General features: G+C 43.3%; 1 protein-coding gene across 2 annotated transcripts; it reads left to right on the top strand.

Annotated features, from left to right (window-relative positions):
• The first annotated feature begins 2,051 nt into the window (after positions 1-2,051).
• LOC138628632 (radixin-like) lies at positions 2,052-18,370 on the top strand. Of its 2 annotated transcripts, none has more exons than XM_069711774.1 (15): positions 2,052-2,198; positions 3,913-3,993; positions 9,100-9,183; positions 9,641-9,736; positions 10,775-10,897; positions 10,994-11,145; positions 11,409-11,492; positions 11,878-12,024; positions 12,741-12,837; positions 12,955-13,118; positions 13,377-13,507; positions 13,878-14,038; positions 14,185-14,277; positions 14,672-14,908; positions 15,915-18,370. In XM_069711774.1, the coding sequence occupies exons 2-15, from the start codon at positions 3,982-3,984 to the stop codon at positions 16,077-16,079; spliced, it is 1,746 nt and encodes a 581-aa protein (XP_069567875.1). In that variant the 5' UTR covers positions 2,052-2,198; positions 3,913-3,981; the 3' UTR covers positions 16,080-18,370. The 2 variants fall into 2 exon arrangements, with proteins under 2 accessions (XP_069567875.1, XP_069567874.1); XM_069711773.1 differs by lacking the exon at positions 15,915-18,370 and adding an exon at positions 15,183-15,759 and having other exon boundaries at positions 2,112-2,198.
• The last annotated feature ends 405 nt before the right edge of the window (positions 18,371-18,775 follow it).

Below are 18,775 nucleotides of genomic sequence, written 5' to 3'. Positions count from 1 at the left end.
CAGGAATCTTTCCTGAAGCTTTTAAGAACTCTTAATATCAAATGTGGGGCGTAATTGTCTCTTTGATCACAGGGCAGATGTGAAGGTGACCGGGCTGGACATTTGGATTTGTGTTACCCACATACAACAGTATCTATTTCCTTATCAGCTGGACTGCAAAGTACGTATCTCATAATGTGAAAATATCCATCAAAACACTTTACTATGACCTGCTCCTGTTTTAACTCTACAACGCTAACAGTAAGGACACCGTGACATCTAGTGGTAGAATACATTAGTGCAACGAAAGACATGAGTCCACACAACATATTTAGTTTGTTAGAAGAGTTGATATATATATATATATATAATTAATTTTCCAGTGGCTGTGACAAAGATGCAAACAAAGCTGACATTTTACAGAGGTTCTGTTGGTTTACCGTTATAACAGTATGTATGCCTTAACACCACCAGGGGGCGCTGATGCTGCATAAACTATTATCAATCAGCTGAGACCTTCTTTTTAGTACATAAACAGCAAGTGAAAAGATGAACATTAAATCTTTTAAGGAAAGCTTTTACTTAAATCTGTTAAAATAATAACAGGCTCGTTACCGAGAGAAGACAGAGACACGTTTCCAAATTAACAAAATATTTTATTGAAGTGACAAAACAACAGGAACTGCAGCTGCTGGGGAGGGAAGGATGTTAACAAAGTGAAAATCACAAAACCAACAAGGGAATTAAAATGATCTTTATTACATATCAGTCTAAAATAAGGCCTTAACACAAAAGGGATTATTATTATTATTCTCTGTAAACTACTGCATTTTTGGCGGCTTTATCATACTCCTAAAGCCCCTAAACATCTGATTTTTAAAAAAAAATAAAGTCATGGCAAAAGGGGGGAATCGAACCCCTGATCTCCTTACTTAGCAACAGTGCTAACCACTGGAAGCTCTGTGTGAACTCCATGAAACATTTTCTCCTGCCGTGGATGCCGAAGAGACTTCCAGCGGTCTACGACCCCGAGCTGGAAACGACGTCATGATGACATGGGTTCGAGCCCCGCCCAGGGAACACAAGCAGTTCACGGAGGGTGTACCCGTAAATGGTTCAAGGTGGGCGGTTCCCTTACAGTCGAGTTCCCGTAAGGATTGCCAAGCCACATGGTTAAGGGCAATTCCCTGTAAGGGCACACAAAGGTCAACAATAATAACACTTAATACAAAATGAAAACTCCAAGGTATCCGCAAATACAAGGTAATAACAAAAACTAAAAGTTGTATCTTCTTGGGTTTTTGTCCACAAACTTTTCCCCCAAATGTTGGATTTTATGCATTGATTGGTCAATCCAACAAATAACCGACTATATGCTGAAGATTTGATTGGATGTATGCAGTTTTACGCCATGTAAACAAAACTTCCAGAGTGGGGAGCTCTACCACTGATCTAACCTCAAAATTACAAAGACTAGCTCTGTAAATAATGACAATGCATTTGTGTATTTGCAATTTGCATTCAGGTATGAGCAACCCTACATGTCCAGTCTTACTCTGGTACAAATCGTACACTTGATGGCACATTACATGGCCCATACATATCTTGAATTCACTCTTCGGCTGCTGACAGCCATATTGTACAGCTCCACAATTAGCTGCGTCAAGTGTGAGGCATAAATTAAAGACCCGCCCGGAAATGTGGCATTTCCTTCTTCAAAATAAAAGCATGTCAACCAGAAATAATTTTAACTTCTAGCTCCGAGTTGAAGTAACTAAAGACAGCCTATAAGTAATTATTTTAAATGGCAGAAATGCTATGGCTGCATTAGAGACAGATTACAGTAAATGGTGGTGGGACTTTTGTTTTCATTATTAATTATGCCTTCTTCCGTCTTTATATTATTATTACGCATCGTCAGCTTCAGTCATTTATTTATTTATTTTTTTAATACTTTTTACAAGAACAGTCTTTGAGCTTTTATTTTCAAAGTTGCGACCGGAAGTCGTAGTATTTTATTCCGGCTGGCTCCACACGAGCACCCCAAATCGCCTTACGGTTGTTTTAGACTTCCACGGTTCCTATACGTCCGCGGGGCTTCGTCTCCGGTAAACGAGGAAAGAGGACTACGGCGGATTGTTTTGGGTTTTTTTTTTCTTTCTTTTCTGACCATTTCGGTACGCTTGAAGACACCCGGTGCTTCTCCACGTCGTCCCCCGGTGAGTTGCCTCTCCCTAAAAAAAAAAAAAAAAAAAAAAGATGAGCTTCTCTTCAAGTTAGATAACCTCGTGCTCGACCGACTCAAAGATCACGGAAAGGCCGACCGGTACCCGTAAACTAGCACCGTACGTAGTTTTAACCCACCATTTATCACGATATTTCCTTTTTTTTTTTTTTTTTTTAGGGGGCGAAATAACATTTTTCAGACGTTAAAACTTCACGAGCTCGGCGCGTGCTCGTCCAAAATAACGGGACGAGCACGCGCCGAGCTAAAAATAAAATAAAAATAAAAACGATGTCAGCTTTTGACTTCGTGAAAAGTATTTTTAAACAGCAGCTATCGTTCGTGACAAACTGTTTTTTTAAATTTTTTTTTATTAAATTATTTATTTATTTATTGGCCTTTTAACGCCTCAAACATTTTATTTACAGTTTGATATTTTTCCACGTTGTTTTGTTTAAATTGTGGTGAAATTCAAAGTAACGACAGCTGACTCTCGGCGGGTAATTTACAATCCACAAGTGGGCACGTCTTCATCCGGCGTGTCCTGCTAACTGAACAATTTCTCTGAACATTTATGTCCTTACTGACACAATAAGTGACTATTTACATTATTATCCTTCAATTTACACAATAAAAAATAGGGTAGAAATAGTAGATTTCGATTTTTGTATTTTTTTTGTGTGCTGTCAAATTAAACGCAAATAGATAAATGACTAAAATAGCAATATGATAATGCTGCATTATAACTATTAGCAGCAAAATGCAAAGTATTGAATTAAACGTTTTGGTTTGGATATGGTAATATAATATGAGTTTATTAATTCTTAATCTATGCAGTAGTAGCTGTTGTTGTTTGCACTTTTTGGACCGTTATCTTGGGTTTTTGGTGACATCATCTGAGAAAAGTTTGAATGGAAAAAAAAAAAAAAGACACTTGAGACATTACCACTCACTAAGATGTCTGGAAACCTATGATTTCATCCATCGGTATGAAGGACGGTGCCCAAGAACACCACCCGTACTGGATCTGATTCAGCATGTGACATGTCCACACAAGAGGAACTCTTTTTTTTTTTTCTTTCCCCGGGGTGGTTTCAGTATCGTATTACCAAACTATTTCAGGTTTGGGTGTCTCGTAAAACTATACGTTGCTGAAAACACAGCAGGGAGGGATCAGCAAAGTCAATGAAATCTGATTGTCTTGTAATTATCTTGTTTTGTCTGGCAGGACGAGTCTTCTAGTTCAACGCGAGGTCAGACATCTACTTTAGTAGGTTTGATGGGCCAAATTAACGGCGTGCGCCGTCATAGAGACCTTTTTATTTTATAAGCAGATTAATCGATTGTGATCACTTTACAGTTTCCCACGACTCGGTACACAATACTGTGATTGTTCTCTTCCACAGAAATCGTGTTGAAAGTAGTTTCCACCCACGTACACTCTTGCAATAGTTACCGTATGTACACTTAAGCAAAGTGGTAGAGCATGTTGGGATTGAATTTAAAACCACTTTTCTATGCCTCTGGCAGTCTGAGGTTTTCCGTGCCTTGTAGTCATTAACAGATTGAGAAAGGCGATTCATTTGTTTTGTTTTTGTTTCCTGTCAAATCAGTTACAAACAATATTCAAAACAAGAGTGAATAATGTCGTACGTAGGCGGCTGCTCTCGGTGGTTCACCCGCCTTCATCGTGTTTCTTTTCCTTTCAGGTGTCGTTGCCGTCTCGTGACGGGTTTCATCCTCTCAGCTCTCGGGTGAAAAGAGAAGAGGAAGCCAAGATGCCGAAACCGGTAAGAGGCTGAAAGGAGCGGGGTGACGGTTAGCATTCAAATGTCAGTGGCTTTTTATCGCACAGGTTTTATGTGCAGGTATTTAAAGAAACGCAGTTTCAGGAGAAGCCGGGAAAGAAAACTTTTGAGTTCAACACTTTCTCTGCTAATTGAATCGGATTGTTTGATGGAAGAAGAAGAACAAATAGTTTGGGGATATGAATCAGACAGATGAACAGTGTTTGTTCCTGCCGAGTCTGCTTGTATAAACTGAGTCTTTAGAAATGCTCTCTGAGTTTGTCCTCGCAGTCGGACCGCTCTGCTACCGAGAGCCACATTCGAACATGGTGGAAATGTGGCAGCTTCGTCCCCACGGCTGCTCCCACTCCTCGTCCTCCTCTTCCAAGTAAACAACAGCCCGAGTGTGAAGTGGCCCACAGGCCCTTTCAACTGCAACACTGCAGCCATTGTTGCTTAAAGGGGTGGAGAGCATGCCAGAGTCTCAAGATGTGAACAACGCCAAAACAAAACCCGATTTGATGCCTTCATGGTCTGTCTGCTTCCCACTGTTGTCACCATGAAGTAGAGTCGGGAAGAGCTCGTGCACGAGTCTGCGGTTGAAATCACTTTTAAGGCCGCAGACTTGTTCAGTTCACTTTGGACCTACATCGGATCAGTTCACGATGACGGCTGTCGTCCTGCTTTACTTTTCGTTTATCTTTACGTTTATCAACCTGACAGCTCCACTGAATTACTTTCAGTTTCACCTCTCTTTCTTCCCACATGCAGACTCACCTTCTCTTGATCTTAAAATTACTTTTAACCCCGTGACACTTTGAACCTGCCGGTTTATCTGAAACGTTCCTCGTCTTTCCTGTGTACGAAGAGTGTCTAGCCCGCTTGTTACTTCGAGTATTTAAAATATGACAGCTGTTATTTTTAGTCGACTAATTCTGGTCTATTTAAATCGATACCGAGCTTACGTTACCTTCGTCACTTGGAAAGATTTTTTTCGAGATGGACTTGCTGAATATTGCATCAGACATTTTCCAAGAAAATGAAAACAACAGGCCTCCAGTCCAAAACCACAAATGAAGCACATCTCCTGTCTGGGTGTCTGTGGGTGGTGGGGGGTTTGGGAACGTATGGAGGAGGAACAGCCAGGCACTATTGTCATCCTTCACACACACCCCCCCCTCACCCGTGTCCCAGAAATGGCTCAGAGGGCCGATCTGCTGAGAGCCACGATTGTGACTGTATCTGACGGAGAAAGTGCAGCTTGTCGCAGGGAGACACTGACATAACACACAGAGGAAGCTTGAGCGGGGTCCAGTCAGACATGACCTTCTGCAGGAACGTTTGCCAGACATTACAACTTTTGGAAGAGCCTCTTGCGTGTCTGAATGTCAAGTGTTCACCCGTGACCACGTCAGAAAGTGGAGTGGCAAAGCGTTTGTTCGGCGAGAGTTGAGGTTGCTGCTGAATTTGGTTTTTCAGTTACAGATTGTCAAAGTTTCTTTTTTTTTAAATAAGAGAAACAACGTGGTTTCTTTTTCACTGAAATCCTCTTGTGTTGTGTTTGGAGGTGCCACAGCTTTGCTTTCACCTCCACATAGATTTGCTGCAGGCTGAATGGTTGAGGTTGTGGTAATAGAATAAATCAGTTAAGTGTTATTCAGAAACACACACACACACACAGATTAAACCAGCTAAAGAAGTTGAGTTTCTTTATGTTTAAAACACAAATACATAAAAGATCTTATCTGTTTGATGCTCTCTGTGGGCTTCGGGATTATGAGGTGATGGGAAGAGGACCCTCGCTGGTTTCCTAGCTTGTGGCTGTTTTCCTGTTTGGTGGAGATGGGGGGGCCTGCTGTGTACTTTGGGGGGTATGGGGGGGCGGTCTGTGTCAACATCCTGGCTCTGTGGAAGTAAAGGAGCAGCAAAGTTTCACTAGACAACTGAAATGTTTTGGAGTAATAGATAAATGAGAAGGAGAAGATTTGGAAGTGGGAATTTATTGTTGTCCTTGATAGATGCTCCTCGGGACCTTTAAAAAGATAGGAAAGCAGTGATTGTATCATGTATGTACGACACTGAATGCGACATGGATGTGTGTATTTTTTTTTCCCCATCCTCTGAAAGAGCTGCTTCCCAGATTCCCAAAGGATGAATGTTTGTTTGTAGGTAGTGGTGATTCCTCATCCGCTCTCACTCCTCCTTCCCTCCCAGGACGGCCTCACTCTGCAGGGGGGTTAATCAGAGGCACAGACAGTTGCTGGCAGCCCAGATTAGCAGCTCTACTGATTGAAGTGTGTGTGTGTGTGTGTGTGTGTGTGTGTGTGTGTGTGTGTGTGTGTGTGTGTGTGTGTGTGTGTGTGTGTGTGTGTGTGTGTGTGTGTCTCCTAAGACCTCTCTCAGCAAAGCTCTTCTAAACAGCTTACAGTAACTAAACAGCTGCACATTTAACAAGGAGCCAATCTGAGTGAGAACCCAACTTTGCAGTTGAAATAGAGAGGGGGGGGGAGATTTAGAAACATCCCATAATGTCATCCACCAAAAACAAACAAAAAGTAAGTAATAAAAGAAGTACACAAGAAAATGCAAACGTGCATTTTTGCAGGCCTTGTCGTTACCCTGGTCGTCACCCTCCTGTGTTTGGAGACGGTCGTACCACCGTGTCTGTGAAGCATTTAAGTAGATTTCAAATGTATGTAAACTGGTGCCGTGCCCGTTCAAAGAGTGTGTTTGGATTATGGTGTTGCTGTGGAGCTCCCTTGGCAACAGCTCCACTATATGGCCGGAGGTTTCCATTTTATTTAACTTTATGATTGAATCGAGGAAATGTTCCCGTGTGTCAGAAAAAGGGAAGTTTCTAATGTTGAATTAAAGTTTCTAAAATGTTTCCTTGAGGTGTTTGAGCTGCGTCTGAGACGTGTTGGACCAATGCTAGACTGGAAGTTGACTCATCAAGTGGACATCCAATGTTATGATCATTTTAAAGGTTTGCATTGTGCCTTTAGGAGCTTTTAAAGCTCATCAGGTTACAAAACGGCTGGAAGACTTACTGAAATGGCGTCGTGGCCTTTAACAAACACCTGGATTTTCTGCTTTTTTCTGTTAAAAGTTGTGTAAATCTGATCATTTAGTAGATCTGCTGCCTCAGCTCTTTCTTCAAACTGGTCTGACTCTGTTTTTAAAGACAGTAATTCGGTCCTTTTAAGAACTGTGGAGCTGCCCGGTCGGTGTGTCTGGAGTCAGCAGACAGAGAGTATAGTTTGAGGACAGGCTTACAAAAGTCACTCCTTCGAGGCGTCTCAGTTGTCCGAGTGTGTGATTAGCTGTGTCAGATCCTTGGCATGTTATTGTCCCTCTCCTCCTCTTCCTCCTCCTCCTCCTCTCTCTCCTCCCCCTCTCTCTCTCTGCAGGAGAGAGGATTAAAGGACCGTCTGGTCCACACGGCATCCCGTCTCTTTGCTATGTTTTGGCACACACACACACACACACACACACACACACACACACACACACACACACACACACACACACACACACACACACACACACACACACACACACACACACACACACTTGTACCACAAAAGGTTGGCTCTTTCACAGCTGATTGCTGATGGGAGGCGGTGCCCCCCCTCCCCCCACACACACCTGGTGTAATTATGCACAATAGGATTTTTGTTGTTGTTTTTTTTGCAGAGCAGGCACAATTTTGTAGTTGCAGTAATAAAATAAAACATATGTAGATTTCATCACCTGGTTAGGTTATTCATCTCCTCCTCACTCAGGTGTGATTTTTACCTCCTCTGCAGATAACTGCTCCTTCCTGCTCGATGTGGATGAGCGCGCCACAGACATCGGAGCTCAAATAGGAAACAACATTTGTCTAAATGCAGCATCTGAATCCAAATTGTACCCAGAAGAAAAGCAAAATACAATCGTTTAGTCACTCAAACACTTCATCTTTTCATGTGAAGCTGATAAAAATTGGCCTTAAGCAGGTCAAATTATTGAACACGAGGGATATAGTTTAATCCCGTTCTATAAGTGGACTGTTACACATTCGTCATCGTGTGGCCACACAGGAGAGTTCATGCACAGTATCTATAGTGGAGATAAAGTGCTGTAAGTTTTCATGGGTAATTAATGAGAGGCAGACAGATGCATTGTGGGCCGAGCTCCATGTGGCACATAGGAGTCCAGCTATGTGCTGTATGGACACGGGTTGCATGGATTATTCATTGCAGGGATATTGAAAGAAACCGAGAGAGGAGACGGGGAAGGGGAGAAATGCTGAGTAAGCAGTTCTGCTTTCCCTCTTTGCACGGTAGACTCATCTACAGCAAGCTAACGGTAACTTAAACCTCAGAGGTAGTCACTCTGCCTTTCGGTTTGCTCCTTGCTTTTCTCTGCACAACGCTGCTTCCTTCTGTCACGCCTTCTCGGTGTTGTTAACCACCACTGAGGTGCACGAGTAGGTTTGAGAGGAAGGATGCCGGATGCCCCCCCCCACCCCCCCGGCTCTATGTCATGTCATCAGCTGCTGCGAGGCCCAGCCAATGATTGAGTTGTTTCCTCTGCTCCACCCCGCCAGAGGTCCTCGAGTAGACGGCTGCTGCCCCCAAAAGTGGGTCTTTGTCCCCCTGGCAGAGTGCTGAGACAGTTGGACAGAAGGGATTTGAGTCATTGCCAACATTCGGAGCAAACCGTCTTCTTTTATTGTCCTCTATAGGAATTCTGTAATTTCCTGCGATATGGTGGCTCAGCTGAGCAAGAGTTGTGAATGAATTGCATGTGGTTTTGGTGCCAAAATCTACTATATATTATCTTCATTTCTTTTTATTCCACGATAACGTCTGAATGCAGAGAAAATGAACTTCCTGAGAAGTTACTATTTACCCTGTTTTAAAGCAATCACTTAAAAAAATACATAATCAATAAACACTTCAAAAGACACACTAAGTCAGTCCAAGCTGCTTCAAGGGTCGATCTGTGGGACATGCCATGTCCACCGTCCCTGATCTTTATCCCTTTTCTCTAGTGTTGGATGCCACTCAGGCTTTGTAGATCTGCTCTTACTAAATTCTATGATACTGAAATGTTGTTTTCTAGATCAACGTCCGTGTGACCACCATGGATGCAGAGCTGGAGTTTGCCATCCAGCCGAACACCACAGGAAAACAGCTCTTTGACCAGGTGAGCGTAATTAATATAACCTCCAATCTTGTTTTTGATCCCAACATTGTTAAAGTGATATTAGATGGCGAATTAAAAAAGAAAAGAAAAAAAAAGTCTACATAAACTCTTGTTTACTCCAAAAAGAAAATCACTGGAGCCGAACGTCCAGTCAGCCACAAGGCAAATCATGTGCTTCCATGCACTCAAAACAAGTAATATACGACGCTTCTATCTGCACAACAACAACTTTGAACTGCAGACTTGCATAGTTTATATTGAGAAACTGCAACACTACATGCTTGTAAGACAATAAAATGATGTTATGCTACAATTTTTCATTGCTTTCTAAATTATTAGTAATAATGTTGTGGGTTGTAAAAAGAATCAGCTTGTTGTCCTGTGAAAATCTGTCAAATAGAGGAGAAACTGTCATGAAGGTAATTTTGATGCCGATTCATTTCTGTTTTGACTTCAGGTGGTGAAGACGGTGGGTCTGCGGGAAGTGTGGTTCTTCGGCCTACAGTATGTGGACAGTAAAGGCTACAGCACATGGCTCAAACTCAATAAGAAGGTCAGTCTCCCTTTAATCCTCTTCTTTTGTCCTCGCTACCAAAACACGCACCGCTTTTCTTTTATTGAAACGCCCCGTCGGCTGTTTCAGGATTTTGCTCTTTCACATTTGGTGCTCGGTCTCTGTTGTTTGTTATTTGCCTTCGAAGCTTCACCGTCGGTCTGCACCAACACGTGTGCTCTTTTAACTGGCTTCCTGTTGCGCTTAGGCCACCGCACCCTGCAGGGTTAACACCCCCACTAGGACTGTGTGTGTGTGTGTGTGTGTGTGTGTGTGTGTGTGTGTGTGTGTGTGTGTGTGTGTGTGTGTGTGTGTGTGTGTGTGTGTGTGTGTGTGTGTGTGTGTGTGTGTGTGTGTGTGTGTGTGTGTGTCAAGGCCCTCCAGCCGCTCTGCCCCAGTGCTGTGCTGTCATCATGATCCATTACAGGATTTCTTCTAACAAGCGGGGCTCCAATGGAAACTATTTTGTGTATCTGTGTGTGTGTGTGTGTGTGTGTGTGTGTGTGTGTGTGTGTGTGTGTGTGTGTGTGTGTGTGTGTGTGTGTGTGTGTGTGTGTGTGTGTGTGTGTGTGTGTGTGTGGGAGCGTCAACTGCACATAAATGTGAACCCAGCCCACCAGCATGTGTCACCAGATGTCGAAGGTCTGTTCGGACCAACGATGACCACATTGCAGAAGTGTTATATGATGACTATGCTTGTTTAGTTCAGTCCATTAAGTTGCTTATTATTATGGGCTATAGCCAGATGGATACTGGATTTTTGACATGTATTGATACATCAGTATTCATTTTTCTATTATTTCATGAATCTATTTTTATTTTAAGGGCGGCTCAAATTTGTAGTATCTTTACTTTCTCATTGACAAGCTGGTTAATTAAGTATTTAAAATATATTTAGGATATTTCTTCAATTTTTGTTGCATTGTTCCTTCAAGGCTTTCCGCCGAGACGTAGCTTTGACACAGACTTTGAGTTAATCTTCTGATTAATTGATGGGTAGATGATGATGACAATAATAATGTCGTCTTTATTGTCCAGGTGACCCAGCAAGACGTGAAGAAAGAGAACCCTCTGCAGTTCAAGTTCAGAGCCAAGTTCTTCCCCGAGGACGTCGCAGAGGAGCTGATCCAAGAGATCACCCAGAAACTCTTCTTCCTGCAGGTAACCAGACACTGGTGACATCTGCACACTGTTGGCACAAAAAAAACAACAACACAATTTGAACAGCATGTTGATGAATTCCTATTTAACGTGCAGGTGAAGGAGGCGCTCCTAAACGACGAGAACTACTGTCCTCCAGAAACAGCGGTGTTACTGGGTTCATACGCCGTCCAGGCCAAGTACGGAGACTACAGCAAAGATGTGCACAAGGCTGGGTACCTCACCCACGACAGACTGCTGCCTCAGAGGTACACACACACACACACACACACACACACACACACACACACACACACACACACACACACACACACACACACACACACACACACACGTTTACCTGAAGGAATGTCAAAAAGATTTGCTTCTTCAAGAGGAAATAATGGAAAACTCCCAACATGAGTAACAAAGGTGTGTGTGTGTGTGTGTGTGTGTGTGTGTGTGTGTGTGTGTGTGTGTGTGTGTGTGTGTGTGTGTGTGTGTGTGTGTGTGTGTGTGTGTGTGTGCACAGAGTCCTGGAGCAACACAAGCTGACTAAGGAGCAATGGGAGGACAGGATACAGACTTGGCATGAAGAACACAGAGGAATGCTCCGGTGAGTGTCCAACCGTCCTCATCAGTCTCCCCTCGTTTCAGATGAAGACCGTTTGTATCGGCGTTAACTTTTAACTTGCCGTGTCGTGTTCACACAGGACCATCATTAGAGAAATTTTTTGCTGCTGAGACATTTTGGACTTTTTTTTTTTTTTTTATAAAACATGAAGCTTCAGTTTGTGCTGCGTTTCATCAGAGACGGTTATGGATGGATGGATATTAATTTATAGCTGAGTTCACTTGTTTTCAGCTCAGATTTCTGTTTGACATGACAGGAGTTTCCTCAGAGTGACGACTTACCTTAACCTGCAGTGTGTGATTTGATTACATCTCACAAATATGATGTTTGTGGTTTAAAATATTTGTAATCCCTCCTGCTTTTCTAGAGAGGACTCCATGATGGAATATCTTAAAATCGCCCAGGATCTGGAGATGTACGGGGTCAACTACTTTGAGATCAAAAACAAGAAAGGCACACAGCTGTGGCTGGGCGTGGACGCTCTGGGCCTCAACATCTACGAACACGAGGACAAGTAAGGGACTCTAAACTATCTCAAACAAATCTGCTCATTTGATATTTGCTCATCAGATAAATGAAGTTGCGTTAGATGTGTTATTTTCTGACTTTGCGAGAGACGGATACCAACAGACATACAATGTTCAACAAGGTCAGAGGAAACTAAAGATATTTTTAGAGCTGAAAACTGAGGGAAAAGTGGAGAAAGGAAGAGTGTCTCTCCATTGTCGGAGAGTCTTTCCTGTCCTCTCTGCTCAGAGATTTGTTCCCTGTTTGTGGAAGAACGGACAGACTTAATCACCACTCCTGTAGTATTTCCTCTCGCTGCCGTCCTGTGTTGCCTTTGTGTCTGTTATCTAAGGTCATCCCAGCTGACATCTTTCTTCCCTCATCAAGGTTACAAGGGAAGGAAGCAAGAAATATGGCAAGAGCAAGATAGCGAGGGTTACTTTCTTTTCCTCCCTTTCCCTTTTTTATTATTCCTCATCAGAGAGCTTCACTGTCACTCTAACTCTTGGCAGCAAATGAGTTGTAAGTTGTATTCAGTCTTTCCTGCTGTGTCACACTTATATAAAAAAAAAACCTGAGAACAGACTCTTCATTTCCTGCAAGTTGGTCTGCTCCTACAGGCGCCATCTGCTGGTGGCATTTTATAACACACGCTGCAACCAACCGTGTTAAATCATATGTTAGACGAGCACATCATCGACCACGATTTGTCATTTCTTCCAGGTTGACACCAAAGATTGGCTTCCCCTGGAGCGAGATTCGAAACATCTCCTTCAACGACAAGAAGTTCGTCATCAAACCTATCGACAAGAAAGCACCTGTGAGTGTCACATTCATCAAAGTCAAAAAAATATCTTACTTTCAGGCTTTTTACAGCAACGCTTCACATTTTTGTGATTCTCTCCCTTCTTTTTTTTTTTTTTTTTATATCTCGTAGGACTTTGTGTTTTATGCACCGCGGCTGCGCATCAACAAGCGCATTCTGGCGCTGTGCATGGGTAACCACGAGTTGTACATGAGGAGGAGGAAGCCCGACACCATCGAGGTGCAGCAGATGAAGGCTCAAGCTCGGGAGGAGAAGCACCACAAACAGATGGAGAGGTAGCGCATACAAAAGTTCAACTTTATTATCTTTATCCAGTACATTAGTATTAAGTGTGCCTAATACGGTAGAGCTTCTCCACAGGAGGGCGCTCATGCCTCTTTTACACACACACACACACACACACACACACACACATCATGAAGGGCGGGAGTACCCGAATATTAGTTATTAGTATTTCTTTGTATTTGTTGCAAGCGTATAACAAAATGTGCGTTTCTCACTGGAAGTACACTCGTGTCTGCAAATGTCGTCAGGGCGCAGCTGGAGAACGAGAAGAAGAAGCGCGAGCATGCGGAGAAGGAGAAGGAGAGGATAGAGCGGGAGAAAGAGGAGCTCATGGAGAGGCTGAAACAGATCGAAGAGCAGACCATGAGAGCCCAGAAAGGTGCCCAGCTTTCTTTTCATCCATCCATCTGTTCACTTCTCTTTGCTGCCGCCTCTCCCTCTTCCCTCCTTCTGTCTATCAAGTTAGAGAATCTCTCAAGGGCTCCAAATCGAGGCCAATTATGTCTCTTCATCACGCATATAGAACCAGAGTGAACTGAAAAGTTGAAGCTCTTTCATCTCTCTGGGTTCACAGCCGACGGAGTATTTTCACACAGTTATACGATTGCGCAACGTAATTGCGCAATCGTAACGTGACTGTAAGTGCACCCCGCTGTTCGCCAGCAGAGATCATGCTGAGGTTTGGATTTGATATTTGTGTTGAAAAATCAAAAATTGGAGCTGGCGTTTGTGTGTCGGCGCCTCCACAGAGCTGGAGGAGCAGACGCGCCGGGCCATGGAGCTGGAGCAGGAACGAAAGAGAGCCCGGGAGGAGGCGGAGCGGCTGGAGAGAGACAGACGTGCAGCCGAGGAGGCCAAGGCAGAGCTGGCCAAGCAGGCTGAAGACCAGCAGAAGAACCAAGAGCAACTGGTGGGTTTCACAGCGTTACACGTGGACATTGATGTTTGAAGTTGTTGGACGTACGAGACTCTGGCGTGTTTGAAAAAGACTCAGATGAGTGTTTAAAATGGTACGTTGTTGTGTTTACATCATCGGTGTCTGTGTTTATAATCCAGGCTGCTGAACTGGCTGAATTCACAGAAAAGATTGCTCTTCTGGAAGAAGCCAAGAGAAAGAAAGAGGACGAGGCCACCGAGTGGCAGAACAAGGTACTGCAGTCTTTATCGCTGGCGTCACTGTAATCTTCAAAAGGAGATAAAAAGGAGGAAATCTGGTTCAACTCTATAATAAAACATAAAGTAGGGGAAGAAAAAAATTATTATTAGGAAATTATTTCCCTTCTGGAAGTTGTGTTTCTCTCACTTTTGTAACCGAGGAACTTTATTTATTTCCAAAGAATTTAGATTTATTACACTACATGAGCTGAATGCTATTTAATATCAGTTGATAATGAAACTACACAGTCTGAATTTATAGTTTTATATAAATACGCCATGTCGTACTGGATGCAGAAAGAAGCCTCTGAGGATCACACATCGGGTCTGTAGGAGACGAGTCACGATCATATCTGAGTCTCTTGTCTCCTCGCGTCCTCACCTACAGGCCATGTCCGCCCAGGAGGACCTGGAGAAGACCAAAGAGGAGCTGAAGACTGCGGTTACGGTGATGCCGACGCCTCCCGGCGGCCACGGCGAGAGCGAGCACGACGAGCAGGACGAGAACCACGCGGAGGCCAGCGCCGAGCTGTCCAACGAGGGCGTCAGCCAGATGGACCTCCGCAGCGAGGAGGCGCGAGTCACCGAGGCCCAGAAGAACGAGAGGGTGAAGCAGCAGCTGCAGGTGAGAGCGACGGGTCCGAAACCTTCTGGGGTCTCCCATCAAAAATGTCTGCACGCGGGTTAAATGTAGACTCCGAGGCGAGTCGGACATTTTTCCTTTTCAGTCCCCATATCCAAAACTGTTGAAATATAAAGTTCATTTAATTTAAAATTCAACAAGTGATATTATCCCCTGAAAACCCAGAAACCACCTCTTTTTAATAACAATATCTCGTTAATCATTTAACCAACAGAGATTTGCGTCATAACAATGAGATTATATTATTTTCTAACAGCAGTTTTGTTGCAAAGAAGAAACACCAGCCAAGCAATGGCAGATCAGGGTAAGATAAGGCATCCCTCTCTTTCCCGCTTTCACCAGGAGAGGTGCTGGCTTCCTCTGTAGCCCGGCTTTAAAGCAGACGTTCTGCTAAGCAAACAAATAACATGTGTTTTATAACTTCATATCCAAAAGGCTGTTTAAGCTTGACTACAGCACAGGCCAGGACTCGTACTGAAGCTATGGCAAAAACAAAATTCAAAAAATTCAAACCGTTATTTTTTTTAATTTTTTTAACAAAACTAGAAGTAATGCAAAGTCGAGCTTTCGTTTGGCTTCCCTCAAAGAACAACGCTGGAGAAACAGGCCGCGGACGAACCGACAGAAACGCTGCCGCCTGCTTCTGTGTTTACATTCAGTTAAAGGCCGGATTTATTTACTCGTCAGTGATTCTCATTAAAGACCTAACGACACACAAAAAAAGGCTTTGTGTAAATCAGATGTTTATTTACAAAAATTAGGCTGATTTCCCCTTTTTTTGTTTGTTTGTCTTCTGCTCTGTCCTGTTTCTTTTTTATTTTATTTTTTTGTGTCTCATCCCCCCCTCCCTCTCCCCCATGTCCTCTTATCACCCTCCTGTTGGGTTTTCCCCTTTTCCTGTTTGTTCTTTTGGTTTGTTTTGGCTGCTCCTCCCTCCTCCTCCTCCTTCTCAACCTCCTTTTCCCTTCTCTTCTCTGTGACCCCTCAGACGTTAAGTTCAGAGTTGGCCGACGCCAGAGACGAAACCAAGAAGACGCAGAACGACGTGCTTCACGCCGAGAACGTGAAAGCGGGCCGAGACAAATACAAAACGTTGCGCCAGATCCGATCGGGCAACACGAAGCAGCGCATCGACGAGTTCGAGTCCATGTGAGAGGCGCCTCTCTCCCCCGAGGAGGCATCTGCTCCCAAACTCTCCCCTTTAACGGCTGCTCGGTTTCTTGTTGTCGTTGGGGTTGTTTTTGTTGTTGTTGTTTTTTCTTTTCATGGACAACGGATGCCGCCGTCCTCGTAATCCCGCCGACTCTCCCTCATCATCTCCCGGGCAATTATTAGAAATTAGTATTATTATTATTTTTTTATTTTTTTGTCAAACTTTGCCAAAGTCCTGCCCCCACATCGGTTCTCTTAAAGTCTGGATCTCTCCCTGATACGGAGCCACTGTGAAAAGGCTCGTCGTTCATCCTTAAAGGGGTGGAGGGGGGGGGGGGGCAACTAACCAAAATGGAAGCAATTGGATTTCTTTTATTTTTTATTTTGAGTAAACATGGCCATAGCAAGCTACTTCTGTTGTTGTTTTTTGTTGTTGTTTTGCTTGATGACGTGTATGCAAAAGCTTTAGTATGAATCCATGTGTTCGGTTGAAGATCACCTGTCCTCCTCTTGTTTGTAAGTTCTCTCCCTCTGGCTTTCATTTGACTGGTTTTACCGACGATGTCCTTGTTTTTCGGAGGCCGAGTTTGATCCCGGGCTGCGACTTTAGGGAGAAATTATATCGTTAAATCATGTCAACATATATCACGTGCTAGATGTGCTAATATTTATCATTCAGAGAAATGAGCTGACGTCATTTCACTCTATTCACACAATTCAAACTATATTTGAAAAGGGACATTTTGTATAAGAAATTACACCGCAGTATTTTATTGGCTTCGTTTCAGGCCGAGTATCAATATTTCCAGATTTTTTTAAGAAGGTCCTTTTTCTGGGAATGAAATTGAAGTGAGCCTCGTAGAGGACGGAGCCGGCCGACTTGTCACTCGGTGGGTTTTTGACGAACGAATGTAGCAAAGGTGAAAAAAGGGACGTTTTTGTTTTTTTGGTTAGTTTTTTTTTTTTTTTACACGCCGAGGTCATAGGATAGCGTGTAATCAGCTTGTGCCACTGAGCTATCGTCCTCAAGCTTAAAAAGTATTATGAAGATGAGCTAATTGGTGTTTTGAGTGCGTTTCCTCCCCTCCTCCCCCCCTCCTCCCCTCTCGCATCCCAGTGTTTCATTCCCGGTCACCACAGATGGTTTTCTCTGCCTGCCGGCTCACAAAGGGACCAGAGGAAAGTAAACGGACCGGCGGAGGAACGCTGAAACGACGTTCCTCGGCCCGTCTCCGGTGTGTTTGGTGTAACCGAACACACTTGGTGTGTGTGTGGAGGCTGAGGCCTGGCACCTCTCTGGCCGGGGAGCTTATGAAAACATCGGTCCCGACCTGGGACGCATCTCTACCTCAGTAATAATAGCAGTGGTGACTGACAGTCAAACACTCGGGATGCCACCCATCCCGTCCTTTCCCTAAAAAAAACAAAAACAAAAAAAAACACATTGTTTGGGTCCTTTTTTTTTTTTTTAGAGAGCAGCTTTACTGTCTCACGTAAGAAGTGTGAATGAATTAAAATGGCCTTAAGCTTCGGTCTCCACCGGTCCAGTTTGGCTCGAAGGAGCTTCGGGACGGAGACACTTGTGAATTTGTGAAGAGATGAGTTGAGTCGTGAGTCGCTCTTAATGTGAAGGGACGTCGCTGGTGTGGTGGATAGAAACCTAAAAGGGAGACTTGGCCAATTTCTTCCCCGGAAATCTTTATAAATTCACAACATATTTTGCGCTCGGACAAGCAAACGGGGTGGAAAATATGTTCCACGGTGCATTTATGAAACATAGTGTTCCCTTTTCTTTTTTTTAATTAACAATATGATGAAAACTGTTTATGGTGTTATTTGTTATACTTGACAGCTGGTGTAAGGTGATATTTTTTTAATAGTCAGCAGGAGTTTTAAAGTTAAAGCACTTGTATGAAACGAGACACTGAAGCCTGCCTTTTGTGTTCCACCTCCCGGTGTCGTTAGGATTGTGTTTGCCATAGCAGGCGGAAAAAAAACAACACCCATCCTGTGCTTCCAGCTCATATTTTTGTATTTTCAAAGACCCTTAAACCAGCAGCACGCATCGCTTTGTTGGACGGCTTCACTGGAGGAGAAAACTCCTGTGGACATGCCCCACCCACAAGTCTCCTCCGGTTAAGCCCCGCCCCCTCGCGACGCCTGCTCTGGCACCAGCTGTCACGTTTTTGCTTTGCTTCTTTTTTTTTTGTCCTTGCGTTCGAGTTAGTATTGTTTAAGATAGAAAGGCACAGGTCCATTTCATTCGTTCACAAATAAAAGTTTTAAATTTTGTGCCACGTGTTTCAGTCGGTTTGTTGTTCTTTTTGAATCTCCGGGGGAAGTTGGCGCTGAGGAGTACGTGGCTTCTTTTGCTTCGCAGGATAAAGCGAATATATTATAGATGAATAACAACATCATAAGGATTTTATTTCCAACTCAAAGAATAGGTTTATTTCGTCCAAAGCTGGTTCTGTTGAACGTTTGAGTTACGCAGGCCAATTTTATTTCTGATGATAAATCATTTTTACTATTTATATTTTTGTGATTTGTGTGTTTATATAATAAGTTGTTTTTCTTTTATGAATGCAATGTTTCTCTTCTGTTGTAAAGAGCTGTTAGGTCACTTTGTTTGATTTCAGTTACATTACAGAGTATATTTATCATGTATATATAATATTCTTTTTAATTGTAATACGT

The sequence above is a fragment of the Brachyistius frenatus genome, unplaced genomic scaffold (genome assembly GCF_029030835.1).
Source record: "Brachyistius frenatus isolate BFR_SWC_R1_liver_20210118 unplaced genomic scaffold, ASM2903083v1 Contig_103, whole genome shotgun sequence".
NCBI classification, from domain to species: Eukaryota; Metazoa; Chordata; class Actinopteri; family Embiotocidae; genus Brachyistius; species Brachyistius frenatus.
Note: the sequence above shows the minus strand (reverse complement) of the source record. Positions and strands in the feature narration are given on the sequence as shown.